We start from the raw sequence: 16,719 nt of genomic DNA, 5'->3' as shown, positions 1-16,719 counted from the left end.
CCTTGGGCTAAATGTAGCAGAGCAGATGAGTGATAGGAATGGATGGAACAATACCCCATTATCCCCAAATCTGTCCCCCTCCGTGGTGCAGACCCTGAGGGCACAGGAGCAGGTTTGATGCTGCTTGGGGGTCTGAAACCCAGCCCCCACACCTTGGATTCCCCACCCCCCATCTCCCTCCGTCCCCGGATCTCACACCTGCAGCTCCTCTGCTCTGTGGTTTCCGTCACTCTTCTGCCTGCCCTTGCCTATATAACCCCCCCACAGGATGCCTGGGCAGGCACAGAGCAGCTACTGCCATGGGGCCTGGAGTCCTGAGTCCCTGCCTCCTGCTGCTGGGGGTCTGGGTCTATGCCCTCCCAGCTGGCTCTGTCCTGCCCCCTGAACTCAGCAAGGTAAGGGATGGAGGACACACCTGGAGGGAGTAGTTTTGGGGCGGAGTGGGCCTGAAAGCCAGAGAAGGACAGAGAAGACACCGCGTGTCTGTGCCAAGAGCCATTGGCTACTGTGCTGAGACCCAGCACCTTGGTGCATGCATGGCGAATCCAGGGACGGGAATTGGAGCCAGCACCCTCGCGAGGGGAAGGTCCTTTAGCCATTCCCCACCACTATAGGCCAGTCTGTGCCTCATGCTCCTTGCACACTCACATGCCATCCTCCGCACTCTCCCCCATGCTCCACGTGCTCCCCCCCCACACCCCAACACACACTCACCCAGATGGGTATGTCCCCCCATCCATCCCAGACATCAGTGGGCTCCACTCTACACCCCAAAGCAGGGATAGCCAGGGGCTGGGGATTGAGGGCCATGGGCAGAGCTTGGAGCAGGCGCAGAGCCCAGGGTTAGGCTAACAGGGGGCTGGGGGAGAGGATTGGGGGGCACTAGCAGGGCTGTGGGTGAGGGGAGCCCAGTGGTAGGATAGCAGGGGGCTGTGGGTGCGGACTGGGGGGCACCAGAAGGGCTGTGGGTAGCCGGGGCTGAGGCAGGGGCACTGGCTGCTGGGATGCCCCTTTGCTGCCCACCATCCTGCTGGTTTGTCCATTTCAGGCTGAAGTGACTGGAATGTTCAAGGATTTTATGATTCAGTTCAACAGAACCTACAGGAGCCCCGCAGGTGACGGACAGGGAGGGTAGGGGGGGCTGTCGGTGTGGGGGGCAGGCGGCTCTTCCTGGAGGCTGTTACCATGGGGAGAAGGCGGGGGGCAGCAGAGGGATGGATGGGGCTGAGGCGGGAGTGCACAGACCAGCCCGATCCCCTTCTCCACACCTCTGTGAGCAGCCACCTCTGAGTCTGGCCTGCCCGCGGCTGGTGTGAGCTGCCTACCCTGTGGCCGCATGCTCCCCTCCCTCCAAGTCCCAGGGCCGCGTGAGGGCAGGGGGAGGGCGGGGGGTGCTGCTGTGTCGCTCTTTCCGTCCCTCTGGTTTCACACCCAGCTCCCTGTGGCTCGGCTCTGCAGCTAGCAGCGGAAAGAGGTGCTGGACGGGTGGAAAATTCACGCCCCCGATTTGTGCTGGGGAGTGGGAGGGGCAGGATGTCCGATGCCACTGGCTGGGGTTGTCATGCCCCCCAGTACTCGTGACCCCCCCATCTCCCTCCAGAGCAGCGCAGACGCTTCGGGATCTTCACGCGGAGCCTGCTTGCGGCGCGGCGGCTGCAGGAGACGGAGCTGGGCACAGGGCAGTACGGGGTGACCCGCTTCAGCGACTGGACAGGTGGGAAGTGACCTCCAACGCCCAGCACCTAACCAAGCACCGCACCCCTCTCCCCTGCAGCTGTGTACCCCTCCCTTCCCCTGCCCCCCACCGCTCTGCACCCCCTTCCCCTGCCCCCCTACTCTGCACTCCTCCCTTCCCTGCCCCCACCGCTCTGCACTCCTCACTCCCCCTTCCAGCACCCCCTCAGCACCATCTCCCTCTGTCTCCCCAGATGAGGAGTTCCGGGGGATGTTCTGGAGCCCCCCGCCCCGTACCATGCACCAGGACCCCCGGCGCCCGAGGAAGAAATTCCCTAAGTCCTGTGATTGGAGGAAGGCGGGGGCTGTGACCGCCGTGAAGAACCAGGTAGTTGTGGGACGGGTGGGTTGGGAATCCCCCAGACAGACAGTTAGATGGGGCAGGACAGGGGGTGCCATGGGAGGCTTAGTAATGACAAAATCATTCCACGCCCCCTTCCCCACTGCTCACCCCAGTTGTCGTCCCCTCCCTCAGCTGGGACATTGGGGACAGTGAGGAGGCTGGGGAGAGCGCCCCCTCCTGCCCCACAGCACAGCGCCTCCTAGCGCCACGCAGGGCCTCACCCCTCTCTCTGCAGGGCCAGGAGTGCCACTCCTGCTGGGCCTTTGCTGCCGTCGCCAACATCGAGTCCCTCTGGAACATCCACTTCCACCAGCCCCGGAACCTCTCGGTGCAAGGTAGGGACTGGGGGGAGCCCCGCCCCCTCGACTGGAACAGGGCAGGGCACCCCAGCACTGCCCTGCTGTGTGCAGGTGAATGGGGCACAGAGGAGGGGGCGCCTGGGGATGTTCTAAGCGCCTCCCCCTTCCCAGCCCAGAATCCCTCTGTGTGTGTGTAAAGTACCTCCTTCGTTTCCTGTCCCAAACTGGGAGCTTGTAACCCTTGAGGGACTTGGGAGCAGGCTGGGTGTGTGGGGTTTACAGGGACCATGACCCCATGCATTGGGTTTCGTATATTTGCACCCCATCTGCAATCACTGGGGTGGGGGCCTGGGGACAGCCCCACCACAGACTTGCCTCCCTGTAGGCTCGGATCCCCTCCCCAACCCCCAGTCTACTGTCAGCTGAGCCCTGCCTGTGGAACTCTCCCCCACCAGATGTTAAAGCGGGGGTGGCAGGTGCTGAGTCTCTCCATCCAGGGGTGGGTTGATCACCCCGCTGGGAGCCGCTGTGGGATGAGCCTGTGTGCGCCACCCAGCAGGAGCAGGATCCCAGGGTCTGACTGGGGTGAGGGGGAGATGGCTTGGTGCTCACCCACTACTTCCCTTGCAGAGGTGTTGGACTGCAGCTGGTGCGGAGTGGGGTGCAACGGGGGCTACGTGTGGGACGCCTTCACTACGGTGCTAAACAAGGGTATGTAGGCACTGGAGGGACGTGTGGTCCTTTGCCCTGCAGACAATAAACCCCCCACATCCCCCTGGACTGTCCCCTATTCACCCCTCACAACTGTTTACTGTGAGGATATTTTAGTGCATGGAGACTCACTCTGACTCAGACTGGGGCCCCCCATCGTGCCAGGCACTGCACAGACCCTGACCCAGATTCAGGCCCGTCACCACAGGTGCTGCACAGACCCCTTGACTGAGATTGGGGCCCCCAGCATTGTGCACACCCTAGCCCAGTCTGCAGTCCCCATCACCAGACACTGCGCAGACCCTGACCGAGATTGGGGGCCCACATCATGACAGGTGCTGCATGGACCCTGACCCAGACCAGGAGCAATCTTCCCAATACTGTATATGGAAGGGAGACCCCTCCTCATTCCAAGACCCTGCTGTGGCCCCACTCTTTGTGACAGGTTGAATTTGGGGGGAGGGGGTTTACTCTGATCCTTGAATCCAGAACAGGGGAAGGATGGAGCAGGGAATGAGGTGCTCTGGGCCCATCCCAGACTTTTCACATACACTCCCTCCCAGGTGGACTGACCACCGAGACTGCCTACCCCTACACAGGGAGACAGGAGAAATGCCACAACCTCAATAAGTATGAGCCGGCTGCCTATATCCAGGGCTTCCAGACACTACCTGGAGATGAGGAGGGTGAGGCCTGTGGGGAGAGGGGGTGGGGTGGGGCCAGCACTGGGGACAGGGGGGAGTGGGCCATCCAGGATGGAGTGGTGGGGGCAAAGGGAGCAAGTGAGGGGAGTGGAACAGGATTAGGGGGTAACAAAGAGGGCTGGGGGGGAGGGGGAGAAGCAGGGCCTGGGTGGGGGCAGAACGGATCAAGACCTGGCCAGTTTCCAGGCAGCTGTGCCTGGGGTGATGTGTGTGAAACCTACCCTGGGAGAGCTCTGAGCAGCAGAGGGGGAATGTGAGGGATGCAGAGGGCCCAGAGGACACAGGGAGGGGCAAGGGCCAATGTAGCCAGTGTGTGGGGACAGCAGCAGCCTGGTAGGGCCATGCCTAGGTCAGGGGTGTTTGTTCCTGGGTCCTCCTCCCCACCCAGTACATTTGGGTTTCCTCTTGTAGAAATAGCTGCACACATCGCAACTGAGGGCCCAATCACAGTTACCCTGAACTCAACTGCCATGAAGGTACGTGCCTCCCAGTTGTAGCAATGCGGGAGAAGCCTTCTGGCTACTCAGCCCATCCCATGGTGACCTGCCCACTAAGCCCCCCTCCCCCCGACTCACTTTCTGCTCATTTTTGTGCCTCTGCAGCATTATAAAAAGGGCATCTCACAGCCCTTGGTGAAGAACTGCAATCCAGACCAGGTGGATCATGTTGCCCTGCTGGTTGGCTACGGGAATGGTGAGTGGAGATGGGCGGTACAAGGGTTTGGATTTGGGTGAGATGGGGTTAAATGAACTGGGGGCTTGGCAGGGGGCTCAGCTGTCAAAAGCACTCTAAGACCACTGTGCCTTTCTCTTCATCAATTCATTGCAGTAAAGGGAAGGCAGTACTGGGTCATCAAGAACTCCTGGGGGGAAGACTGGGGAGAGAAGGTGAGTGGGGAGTGTATGGGGCTGCCCACAGGGCGGTGCTGTCTGTGGGTGCATGGGCTGGTTTTGTCTGAAGGAGGCTGTGCTGTGGGATCCTACAGAGATGGCCTCTGGGTGGGGTGCAGGGACCATTTAAACAGGGATCCCCTGCCTAACACTAAGACACAGCCACCACTGGGGTGAGATGTGGGCTTTTATTATACACTCCCTGTCCAGGTTCAGACCCCGTTCCAGTTTGATGCAAAGGCTGAGTGAGGGTATGTCTACACTTAAACCGCTACCACGACCCAGTTGCACGGCCACCTCCACCAATGGCAGGGGTTCTCCTGTCACTGAAGTTCATCCACCTCCCGAGAGGCAAGAGCTAGGCTGACGGAAGAATTCTTCCATCCACCTAGCACAGGCTACTGCAGGGGTAGGTCGGCACTGCTACGTCTCTCAGGGTGTGTGGATTTTTACACCCCCGAGAGATAGAGCTATGCCAATGTAAGTTCCCAGTGTAGAGCAGCCCTGGGTGAGGAAAGGCTGTCCAACACCATCTGTCCCTAACTGCGTGTCCCCTCGGCAGGGCTATTACCGTCTCTATCGCGGCAGGAATGCCTGTGGCATCACCATGTTCCCTGTAACAGCCACCGTCAACCGCGTTGGGGTCCCGGGACATAAAGTCCACTGCCCCCCCTGAAAGGGGTGCTGCTGCTGCAGAGAGCCTGCTGACTCCCCTGCTACCACCAAGACAGAAATAACTGGGGCCATGGGCCTTCGCTGTGCGATGGGGGAATACATTCGATACTCAGACTGCTATAGCTCCATACCCACAGGTACCCAGAGCTGGGCTCGGCCCTTCCAGCAACACTGCCTCCAAGTGAATGCTCCTTCCCTTTGCTGCAGCAGCAAAAGGGGCCTACGAAACTGCCATTAAACTGATTTTATGTGCTATGTGTGTGGCCCCTTTGATTGGGGGAGGTTGCTGAATTGTTAACCTGAGTGTACCACCCCTGACTCCCCCCACGCTGCACACTCCACACACCAGCACCCTCGGTACAGCAACTGTCCTGGCTTTATTGGGATGCTACGATCACAGCTAAGGGGGTTTCTAGGTGCTACCCCCAGGGCCGTGGATGGGAGAGAAACACCCCATCCTCCAGCAGCTCTTGATACCAAACCAGGCATAAGTCCTCCCCCCGCCCCCTCTGCTGTAAGGAGCTGGCCTGATCCCAGACAAAGCAGCTGGGTCTGCACCCCAGGCTGGGGTGGGGACGGCAGCCCCGACACCCCCTCTACATGGTCCCACATCAGTAGTGTGGGGGCACCTGGGGGCAGCTCGTGGTTCACTGCACAGCGGGGGCCTCGGCTCCCAGTCCTGGCTCTGATCCAGTGAGGGTTCCTATGGGATCTACTGCAGCTCTGGTCTCCATCGCCCCTCAGAGGCGGTTCAGGCAGCAGCCAGGCCCTCACTCACTGGCATGTTGATATGGGCAGTCAGCAAGGGCATGCTCTGGCCCTCCCGCAACACAAACACCTGCAAGAGATGAGACAGAGAGCCCCACGCTGAGATGCAGCCACCTCTGGGGTGGGTGCAGGGACTCTTTGTACACAGATCCTTCCCTTGGCACTGAGATGCAGCCAACCTCTGGGTCCTACCCCCCCCCACACCCACCCACAGCAGGAGGGAGGTGGAAGCATTTTAAAGGGTCAGGCATCTCTCTGGGATGGGGTGTCCCTGTACAAACCTTGATGACGTCCGAGATCCCCTTGTCACTCAGACACTCCACAAAGGTTTCAATGGGGTAGTTCAGTCCCGGGACCAGCATAGGGGCCTGTAGGGAGACAAAGCTGAGTTAGTCAGAGTGCAGGAGCCCATAGGAGCGGTCAGAGGTGTTGTGGAGTGGGGGTACCTTGAAGAAGGCTCTCTTCATGGCATAGAGGCTCTGGTCATACAGGAAGCTCACCAGCAGGTTGATGGAAGGGCGCCCAGCTGACGTGTTCTGAATGTGGAGGGTCAGTTTGAAGGTGGGGCCGATGCCCTGGACCTGGGGGGGCGGGGGGGGGAGAGGGGGTAGATCCTGAGCACAGGTTCAGTGCAAGGGGGAGAGGAGTCCTTGATCCCACAGCCTGGGGTTGGGGTGTTTTCCATCACAGGAGCCACAAGAACGGACACCCTGGAAATCTAAAGAGATGATTGAATCCCAAATCTCACCCCCTCTGTTCCCGAGTTCAGCCCAGATCTGCTCAGTGAGCTAGAGGCACATTGCCTCTGGATTGGAAGCCCCCAAGCGATGGAGAGTTCCCTGCTCCCGTTGTTCGAAGGGCAAATCCCTCTCCCTGTTAAACACTGGCTGTGGCTGATGGTGGCTCCTGGCTCTTGCTCAGACTTTGTCTGCGACCTTCATGAACCCCCTGCTCCCACAAATCCCCCCACCATGCAGAGAGACCGGAATCAAGCCCCCCCCCAGGACCTTCTCTCAGAGGAACTCTTCCACCAGGGCTCCCTGAGGCCCAGGGTTTCCAGTCTGGCATTGTTCACATGGCTCCTCGCTGACCCCTCCCCAGTGGGTCAGTAACCTCGTGGAAGAGCAGCCCCCCAAGTGCATGCAGCATCCTGTAGTGGCCTCGCAGGCGCTGTCTGCTGCGCTCCCAAAACCTCCGCCTTGGGCAGCAGAGAAATCAGATGGTTCTCTCCCACCAGTGACCTGCCAAAGCAGGAAGCTTAGTCTAGTGATTAGACCATGAGCTTCAACCTAGAGCCCTGCAGCGGGACTGGGATCCCGAGGGTCCCGCTGCCATAACAGCGGGAGCGGGAGAAAAATTCAAGAAACAATACGGGGGCAGGATTAAAAAGATAATCCTTCCACACTGCAAACAACATGAATGCCCCGGCCAGCAGGCACCGCTCTCTGGCCGCCCAGCTCTGAAGGCAGTGCCGCCGACAGCAGCAGTGCAGAGCTAAGGGTGGCAGTGGGAACTCTCCCTGCCTGTGCCTGGGGATGGCTTCCTGTCCCCTTTGCATGATGATGCAGGGGCTCTCCAGCCATTTGCATGGAGGGTTAGAGGTTTCTAATCCCTGTGCGTGGGGAAGGGGAGATGAGGGGCTGCTCATCCCCTTGTAGGGATGAGGATTCCGATCCCTCTAAATGGGGGAGTTGAGAGGGTCAGGGGGTTCCCAACCCATTGCACGGGGTACAGGGAGTAGATGGGTGCTGATGGGGAGACATTTGCTGAAAGCAGCATGTTCAGCCATTGCTGGGGCAATTTTAGAGCCCTGCAGCGGGACTGGGATCCCATGGGTCCCACTGCCATAATAGCAGGAGCAGGATAAAAATTCAAGAAACAAGGCGGGAGTGGGCGGGAGTGAGTATTGCAGGGCAGGATGGGAGCAGGATTTAAAAAATAGTCCACACAGGGACAACCCACAGCAGGGAAAACAGCCCAGCCCCGCACCCGCTAGGCCCCCGCCCCGAGCTGTGGAGAACCCAGGATTCCTGGCTCCCAGCCTCCGCTTGCACAATCCTGAATTTTCTCACCCCGTCTCCTGGCTCCCTCCAAATGCCCCATACCCTTCTCATTCCAAGGGTCTGGTGTCCCCATGACCCACTCACCACTGCATTCATCTTAAGGGGCTCCTGCAGTGTGGATGTGATGGGCGCCAGGCTGGACTCCAGCGCCTTGACATAGGCCCGGGCTGCCATGAGCCGCAGCCGGTACAGGTCCATCTGGAACACGTGGTGCATGGCTGGTGAGGGATGAAGGGACAGCGAGGACAGAAAGTCAGCCTGGGGCCAGCAGCCAATCAACAAGGGGGATCTCTACCAATCACAACGGATCTTGGTTTTATGCCTTATCTACAGCACAGTGCCCCTTAGTGTGGCACTGCGGCACCAGGGTCAGCACCCCGATTGAGCCCCCACCCCTGCTCCCTGCAGCGCAGTGCTCCCTGGGGCATTGGGGCAGCACTGACTGCGGGAAGAATGCCTGCCACTGAGTCCCCATCCTGCTCCCTGCAGCACAGCACCCCCCAGTGGCTGGCTCGTGCATTTGCACTAACATGCTGAGTTGGTAAGTAAATCCCAGGCCAGTGGCTTCTATCTTTCCTATAGTGGATGCTCAGAGTGGGACTGGTGGCTCTATGGCTGGGCGCATGGGAGGAGACCCATGTTCGGTGGGGCATGGAAAATGTAGTGGGAGATGCCCCACCTCGCCTCCCACCCCCAATCTCCACTTCCCCCACTCATTGCCCTACACTCCCAGCTGCTCCCTCCCCAATCTGCCCACAAGCAGTCCCCCTCCTCAACCCACCATTCCTGCCCCACTCACCCACAGCATTCTCGCGCTCCCGCAGCGTCTGGTCCACATAAAGCCTGGTCTTCTTGGGCACACTGAGTCGGATGCTCTGGGCCACAGGAGGGCCCAGTGACATGTCCTTCTCCTCAAACATGGCTGTGCGCTTCAGGATCTTGATGATCAGCCCCCCGCCTGGGCAGCGGGATAACCAGGATAGAGTACAAATGGGCACAAAGCTCCTGAATCCCGTCTTCCTGGATCAGACCCATGGGCCCATCCCCCGTGGTGTACTGTCTCCAGTAGTGGCTGGTCCCGTTAATGCCCCTCGCTGCACTGCACTGTCCCACAGGACTGGAATTCCTTCCTGACCCACCAGCTGGAGCCCCGCTGATGCCTACAGCCAACAGCATCCCCTGCAGGGTGCATTCAGTATTGCACAGCAGCACATGGAACTGAATGGTGCCCACCCAGCACGCCCCTTGCCCACCTTTAGTCGTCATGATCAGGGTGTTGTCCTCACGCCCATAGCGGCCAAAGCAAATACTGGTGACCACGTCCTGTGGGGGAGCAAGGGGGGGGTAATGGGGTATCAGGGAGCTCGGCCAGTGTCCATAACCACCAGACCCACAATTCTGGCTCCTAGCCTCCTCACTCTAACCCACTAGATCCCATTCCCTTCTCAGAATTAGGGATAGAACCCAAGAGGCCTGGCTCCCAGCCCCCTGCTCTAACCCATGAGACCCTACTCTCCTCCCAAAGCTGGGATAGAGTCCTGCATTAAGAGTCCTGCATTACCCTGGCACTGGCTTTGCCGGGTGGGGAAATTACCTGGGTGCGGATGACGTCCACAAGGTTTTTATCCCGGTACATGTGCACCTCCTGGTTGGCCAGACCTACCATCACGGCCTGGAAGCCGCGTGATTTATGATCTAGGAGGCTCATGGTCATCAGTGGGGCTGGCAGATAGACTGTCCACAGCTTCTTCCCCTGTAAGAGAAAGAGATCTGGCACTCAAATGTAGCCATCTCTGGGGTGAGGTGCAAGGCTGTTTATCTGACTCTGGGGTGGGGCAGAGGGGCTACTTATACAAGGATCCCTTGTGTGGCACCCCTGTGACACTGGCCCCCTAAGCAGACTAGACTTAGAATGGAGCCATGGAGATCTCCCACTGGCCCCCAGGGAGAGGTGCCTTGGTAACAGGTGGTGTAGGGAGTAGATCTGGGGGCACACAGGTTCCAAGACCTGCCCAGCTGCCCCACCCCTAGTGCCCCGTAGGGGGTGCCCTCACCCACTCCCACCTTCTGTGTATAGCCCTGCAGGGTTTCGTCGGAGCAGCCGGCCACGATATTCTTGTGTACCCGCACCAGCCCCATGGGCTGGGCACTCAGTTCGATGCAGTACTTGGGCCGCTTGGACTCCCTGGAGTGGGAAGGGAGGGCAGACAGGTCAGTGCCAGTCCCCCACAGTGCTTGCTGCCCCACCCAATCCCCTCCTCCCACTCCTGCCTTGTGGGCTCCAGTCACCCTCCCCACCCCCTGCGCCGAGGGAATGGGCACAGACAGGCCTCACCAGCAGGAATGTTACAGCAAAACTAAACCTTCAGGTACTGGGGCCTGGCACTGGTGGCTGTTGGGCAGTGGGGCAGCAGGGAGGCAGAGTATTGGGATGGGCCCATGGATCTGATTGGAGAGGGAACGGAATACCAAGCTGGAAAGGACCATAGATCTGATCTGGCGGGAGGGGGAGACATAGCAGGTTCCTTATCTGATGTTCCTCAGCACTCCCCTGCCTTCCCCTTTGTCCCATTCCAGCCCCAAGCACCCCTCACGGCTGGCTGTCACCTGCGGAGGATGTAGATGCTCCCATCCCGGCAGGCCACTGTGACCCGGTACTCCACATCGAACTGCCCCATCACGTCCAGGAAGGCTGGCACGCTCGGCAACGTCATCTGCAACAGCAAATGGAAAGCTGGGGCAGCCCCACACCCGTGGGAACGAGCTATATATGAGCAGGGGTCCCTCGCCTGGTGCTGAGATGCAGCCACCTCTGGGGTGGGATGCGGGGACTGTTTATATAGGGACCCCCTCACCTGGCACCCCACTCACCTTGGCCAGGATAGTGAAGGCCTCAGGGTCCAGGATAAGGACATCGGCGCTCTCCGTCCCGATCACCAGGCAGCTGACTGCGTCCTCATCTGCCATGTTCTTCTTCAGTGTGCTCATGCACGTGATGACAGTCTGGATAAGGAGATGGGCATGAGAGGGGCATGGACCTCTCCCCCTTCCCCAGTCTCCCTCTCTACCCAGGGAGGGCAGTGCCAGTCTCCCCAGAGGGTATGCTGGGAAGGAAGGGTACCCGGAAGGCCCTGCTGGGACCCACAAGTCATCAGTGGGGAACTGGCAATGCTAGAATACTCCCTTTCTCCAACCCCCATCCCCTTGAGTCCCTTACTCTGGGAGGATCCACTGGGGAGTTTTCCCCAGACCCAGGGCAGGGCAGGACCCACCTGGCGCTTGATCGGTTGCCCCTTATGTAGGTTTACAAAATTCTCCATCTCTGGTACATCTTGGGCCAGGAACCTGGGGGTTGGGGAGACAGAGAAGGGGATTGTGGGATAGTGACACAGCTTGCTCTGGTCCACAGTGTTCCCCGTACCACTTAGAACAGGAACTCTGCTGCTGAGAGCCTTCCAAGCTTTGGGACAATGTCCCCCGACCCGGCCTATGCTCCCCACACCACCTGCCTCCCCCACTGCCGAAATCCCTCCCCGATCACCCACCCCCCCGGCTTGTGGTCCCTACACCACCTGCCTCCCCCACAGCTGAGGTCCCTCCCAGATCCCCCCCAACCCGGCTTGTGCTCCCCACACCACCTGCCTCCCCCACTGCCGAGATCCCTCCCCGATCCCCGCGCCGTGGCTTGTGCTCCCCACACAACCCGTCCCCCTCACTGCCAAGATCCCTCCCCAATCCCTACCCTGCGGCTTGTGCTCCCCACACAACCCGTCCCCCTCACTGCCAAGATCCCTCCCCAATCCCTACCCCGCGGCTTGTGCTCCCCACACCACCCATCCCCCACACTGCCAAGATCCCTCTCAGATCCCCACCCACCCTTGGCTTGTGCTCCCCACTCGCCCTGCCTCCCCACTGCCAAGATCCCTCCCTGATTCCCACCCCTCCAGCCTGTGCTCCCTACACCACCGGGCTTCTCTGCTGCCAGGATCCATCCCTGACCCCTGCACACCCTCTCCCTTGGCCACCAGCCTCAATCTTCCTGCTCCAATCCCTGAAAAAGCTGGGTTCCTAGAGCTCCCAGCCCAGGGTTTTGGTGCTAGCCAGGAAATCGCTGGAGGGTGAGGTGCTCATGCCACTCCCTGCCCTCAGTGGTACCATATGGTCTTACCTCAGTGATCGTACCGACAGGGGGATCTCTGCCTTGTCCCTGACACACGAAGATGTTGAACAGATAGGAAGACATTGGATAGAAACTCAGTATGATACATTCACCATCACAGACCCTACCATCCACAACCCGGAACAGAACACAGGAGTCCTGATTTCTCACCCACTTTACCGTAACCACTAGATCCCACTCCACTCCCAGAGCTGGGGATAGAACCTGGGAGTCCTGGCTTTCAGCATGCCCAGCTCTAACCTCAAGGATCTCCCCAGTGTCCACACCCAGGGATCGAATGTTAAATGCCTCTGGCATTAGCTCCCAGCACTTGCTAAGCCAGGGACCAGGATGGAGTTTCTGGGGGGCGTGGTGATGTGACAGTCCATGGGGGGAAGGAAGAGCCACTCACCGGATCCCCTCCAGCATTTCCTTCAGAGTCAGGGGGTCGATCATGTCCTGGAACAAGATGCAGACAGAGAGAGATGGGAAGGCACATGACTACAAACTGGGAATAGAACCAGGCATCCTGGCTCCCAGCCTCTGTATTCTAACCACTAGACCCCACTCCCAGAGCTGGGTCTGATGTGGAGTGCCAGGGAGGGGTGGGCCCATTGGTTTGATGTGGGGCAGGGGTGTGGACAGGTACCTTGGGCTGGCCATGCCACCCCCAACCTGCTCACCTCTTTGGCCTGCTCCCAGACGTCCTGCTCCAGGGGGTTGGCATCCAGGGGGGGCAGGGTGAATTTGAAGTAGGGCCGCAGGTTCTTGTAGACATAGATGAATGGGCCGGAGGCCACGGCCACAGCAGGCGTGCGTGGCTCATTCTGGTCCATTAGGAAGGTGGTCACGGCAGCCGGCAGGTCCAACAAGGTGCTCTCGCTGGCCAGCCCCGTGCCCCGGTACACCTTCAGCCTCATGGTGTGTCCAGCCATGCCCAGGTCACCCACCACCAGCTGGGGGGTAGACAGAGACAGAAGGGTAGTGCTGGGGGGTCCTCATCCCCCACCACAGGGCAGCTCCCACCTGCTGGGCTGGGCACGGACACCCTCACTGCCTCTTGCCCAGAGAGGCAACCGGCCCAGAATGCTCACTCCCACCCTGAACGCTTTCCCCCACCCCGCCCCAAGAGACACACTCCCCATCCAGATGCTGTTTGCCCCTGGGGGGTTAGCCAAAGCCAGGGTGGAGTGTGGGGGATACCAGGCCCAGGGGGCTGATCTGGGAGGTGGTGGAGGGAGGGGATACCAGGTTGGGTAGGCCCATTGCCTGGGGTGGGCAGGCAGGCCATCCTTCCTCACCTTGTACTCTCCATCGCCATGCAGGTCAGCCAGGGCTGGAACAAAAGAGACATGTGGAGTCAGCATCCCTGACAACCTCCCCCCGGCTAAGCAGGTCCAGCCATGCCCAGTATCTGCATGGGAGACCAAGGGGATGCTCTCCCCTCCCAGTGAATGCTAACCACAATGCCCCAGCATGATGCCAGGGGGCACTGTGCTGCAGGGAGTGTGTGGGGGTGGGAGTAGTAGGAGGTGTTCTCTCCTCGCAGATGTGCTGGCTCATTCCATACCAACTGTGGAGGCTTGTGCTCCAGAGCCATGTAATAATTTGAAGGACTTTGAGGTAAAAGGGGCTCTGGAACCATGCAGTGTAAAAGCATCACTGCGAGCCAGGACTCCTGGGTTCTATCCTCAGCTCAAGAAGGCAGACTATCTAACCACTATGCTCAGTGCTCTGTAACCACAGGGCTGTGTCTATCACTGCTGTGTGTCCGGTTCCCCTCTGGAATGCTCTCAGCAGGGTCCCACAAATGTCCATAGTGGCATGGAAGGTTGGGGGATATGCCCTAGGGGACAGTGTCTGAGACCCCTGTAATGGGTGGCCCTCCACTGGCCCTAGCTAGCGTGAGCCCAGCAGTATTAGTCATTATCCCTAGCAGCACAGCTCCCATCTATCTCCCCCTCCCAGGGATGTTAGTGGTGGACAGGAGGAAGGCAAGGTGCCATAGAATTGATTAGAGAGACAAGGTATTGGACCAACTTCTGTTGGTGTGAGAGACAAGTTTTCAAGTTACACAGAGCTCTTCCTCAGGTGTGGGAAAGGTACTCTGCAAGCGTGTCTCTCTCTCTCACCAGCAGAAGTTGGTCCAATAAAAAATATTCCCTCCCCTACCTTGTCTCGCTAATATCCTGGGACTGACAGAGCTACATCTACACTGCAAACAACAATTAGAAGGGATTACACAGGGCCCTGTCAGCCGGGGCTGCTTGCTACGCGCTACAGTTAGTTATTTAATGGTAATCCGAGGCAGGCTGGGAACCAAGCTTCTAACTTCAGCTTTGGGAGGTGAGTGGAGTCCAGGAGGTTAGAGCTCGGGGCTAGAACACGTGGGTTTATCCCCAGTTCTGGGAAAGGACAATGTAGACAGTTATAAGGTTTTCTTCCCAGCACTATCAGGAAGGCAACAGCTGCTTTCCAGTGAGTTCTCCTTGGAGGACCTAGAGATGTGGAGCTGGTGTTCTGTCACTGAAGAGTGGGAAGGGGTTAAATCTTTAACGGAGAACACTTTCCTGCCAACCGGGCATCAGGCCTCAGACTTAAATAAGCATCAGACCATCCCCTTCATTGCCTTTCCCTGCGTTTGTAAGTTCCACATCCTGTTTGCTGTGGCTGGGTGTTTCACACACTCACTGTGAGAGAGAGGCGACTATGGAGAGAACAAGAGCTCCCATCCCCATGAGTGTTAACAAACCTGGGTGGGAGGGAGGGGAGAGTCTACTTCGTATTCCCAGGGTTGAGATCCCATGTATCTGTACATAACTATGCTTTGCCATCTGCCAGCACCACATGTGCTTAAGTGACCTTGAGAAGAGCTTCCTTTGCGAGGTACCTCACTAAGTTATTGATGGAGAATGTGGGGGCCAGATAAGGGAAGGGACTTATCTAAGCACCTACAGAGACAATATGGCAGGAACAGAACCCAGCTGTTTGGATTCTCAGCACCCCACCACCCACACATTATAACCACTGGAATAGAAACTAAAAGTCCTGATTCCCAGTCCCCCTCCAATCTAACCACTAGCCCTCACTCATCTCACAGAGCCAGAACTCCGGGCCCTTTTCCCCCTCCCTCCCCACCTCTAACCACTCCCTGGGCCTCCACCCAGGAGAATCCCACTGGACCATTCCCCAGCTCTCTCAGCTAAGGGCACTTTATGGGAGGATCCTGGACTTACCGATGCAGGAGGAGAACGTGTAGAGATTGGCCATGGGGTCGTAATGGGCATCCAGCCATTTGGAGTTGGCTTCATTACTGGAGGGGGATGTGGACAGGGTGGGGACACAAAGAGACAGGTAGACACAGAGTGACAGTGAGAAACTGGGATAGATTTCAATCAAAAAAAGGAACAGAAATTCCAGCAGCCCCAATCCCTCCCCATCTGCTCTCACCACGGGACCCCACTCTCCTCCTGGAGCTGGGATAGGTCCCACGAGTCCTGGCTCCCAGCCCCTCCCCTATGCTAACCACTAGTCCCCACTCTCCTCCCAGAGCTGGGATAGAACCCAGGAGTCCTGGCTCCCAGCCCCTCCCCTACGCTAACCACTAGACCCCACTCTCCTCTCAGAGCTGGGAGGAGATCCCAGGAGTCCTGGCTCCCAGCCCCAGCCCGTCCCCGCTGGGAAGAGGATCACAGTCATTGCCACCCCCAGCTAACCAGGCCCAGGAAAGAGGGGTTCAGGGGTCACCAACACCCCCCTCACCTCTCGCTGCTGGAGGAGGAGGAGGAGGTGGCCGCCATGTCCCGCTCCAGGACGGGCAGGATCTGTTGCTACGGCAACCAACGGCTGTGGATGGGAGTTACTGGAAAACAGTCCCCAGCCAGATACGGTGTCTCACTCAAAAGGGCCCTTCCGGGGGAGACCAACCGTAGCAACTCAGGGTTCCGGATGTGTGGGGACTGTCTCCGCCCCGCCTCCCACCCCACATCTACCCCCAATGAATCTGGGGCGCGCGGCGACGGGGGGCGGGAAGACAGCAGAGCAGCTTCTGCAAGGGAGGAGTCACCCCAAGAGCCTGACTTCCACCTGGATCCAGCCTCCAAGGGAGATGGTCCCCCTAGGAGCTGTGCGGGGACCCCCAACTTGACTGCCCCACAGTACAGGCTCCAGTGCCAGCGTCCCCAGGAGGGGAAAGGCCCTGTATCCCATACCCCTGCACCAGCCAGTCCCTCCCACAGCCCTGGGCCCAGGTCAGAGCCAGCAGCCCCTTCCCCTTCCCCTGCCCCCTAAGCCAGCCGGGCCACTCTCTGAAACCGAGAGGCTGAAATGCACTGGTCTGGCCCCTGGAGATCCCAGCTGAGCTGAGTCCTGGG

The 16,719-nt window shown here is 59.1% G+C and overlaps 2 protein-coding genes across 4 annotated transcripts; one reads left to right on the top strand and one right to left on the bottom strand.

The window, feature by feature from the left end:
• Positions 1–251: 251 nt before the first annotated feature.
• CTSW (cathepsin W) lies at positions 252–5,611 on the top strand. 2 transcript variants are annotated; one of them, XM_037905182.2, is made up of 11 exons: positions 252–395; positions 1,049–1,115; positions 1,601–1,714; positions 1,929–2,062; positions 2,313–2,412; positions 3,007–3,087; positions 3,651–3,773; positions 4,203–4,267; positions 4,394–4,484; positions 4,620–4,678; positions 5,244–5,611. In XM_037905182.2, exons 1-11 carry the CDS (start codon positions 300–302, stop codon positions 5,355–5,357), a joined length of 1,044 nt encoding a protein of 347 aa, XP_037761110.1. In that variant the 5' UTR covers positions 252–299; the 3' UTR covers positions 5,358–5,611. The 2 variants fall into 2 exon arrangements, with proteins under 2 accessions (XP_037761110.1, XP_037761109.1); XM_037905181.2 differs by having other exon boundaries at positions 1,929–2,065.
• A 103-nt stretch (positions 5,612–5,714) lies between these two features.
• On the bottom strand, positions 5,715–16,325 carry BBS1 (Bardet-Biedl syndrome 1). Of its 2 annotated transcripts, none has more exons than XM_007056171.4 (17): positions 16,109–16,325; positions 15,583–15,659; positions 13,648–13,682; positions 13,030–13,302; positions 12,759–12,805; positions 12,356–12,394; positions 11,460–11,532; positions 11,059–11,190; positions 10,795–10,901; positions 10,252–10,372; positions 9,782–9,940; positions 9,441–9,510; positions 8,987–9,145; positions 8,272–8,405; positions 6,571–6,705; positions 6,406–6,492; positions 5,715–6,194 (listed from the first exon to the last, which is right to left on the bottom strand). In XM_007056171.4, exons 1-17 carry the CDS (start codon positions 16,144–16,146, stop codon positions 6,108–6,110), a joined length of 1,773 nt encoding a protein of 590 aa, XP_007056233.2. In that variant the 5' UTR covers positions 16,147–16,325; the 3' UTR covers positions 5,715–6,107. The 2 variants fall into 2 exon arrangements, with proteins under 2 accessions (XP_007056233.2, XP_027674395.2); XM_027818594.3 differs by having other exon boundaries at positions 6,625–6,705; positions 16,109–16,259.
• Positions 16,326–16,719: the final 394 nt, after the last annotated feature.

Source organism: Chelonia mydas, chromosome 7 (assembly GCF_015237465.2).
Source record: "Chelonia mydas isolate rCheMyd1 chromosome 7, rCheMyd1.pri.v2, whole genome shotgun sequence".
Taxonomy (NCBI): Eukaryota; Metazoa; Chordata; order Testudines; family Cheloniidae; genus Chelonia; species Chelonia mydas.
This window is presented reverse-complemented; position numbering and strand designations above follow the sequence as displayed.

Bases quoted from the DNA above. Each gene is read 5' to 3' on its own strand.
- CTSW (XM_037905181.2), top strand. From the start codon at position 300: ATGGGGCCTGGAGTCCTGAGTCCCTGCCTCCTGCTGCTGGGGGTCTGG. The intron at 1,116-1,600 runs GTGACGGACAGG...ATCTCCCTCCAG, and splicing joins AACCTACAGGAGCCCCGCAG to AGCAGCGCAGACGCTTCGGG. The intron at 1,715-1,928 runs GTGGGAAGTGAC...CTGTCTCCCCAG, and splicing joins CCGCTTCAGCGACTGGACAG to ATGAGGAGTTCCGGGGGATG.
- BBS1 (XM_007056171.4), bottom strand. From the start codon at position 16,146: ATGGCGGCCACCTCCTCCTCCTCCTCCAGCAGCGAGAG. The intron at 12,806-13,029 runs GTGAGCAGGTTG...ATCTTGTTCCAG, and splicing joins TCTGGGAGCAGGCCAAAGAG to GACATGATCGACCCCCTGAC. The intron at 9,146-9,440 runs GTGGGCAAGGGG...CCCGCTGCCCAG, and splicing joins CCTGATCATGACGACTAAAG to GCGGGGGGCTGATCATCAAG.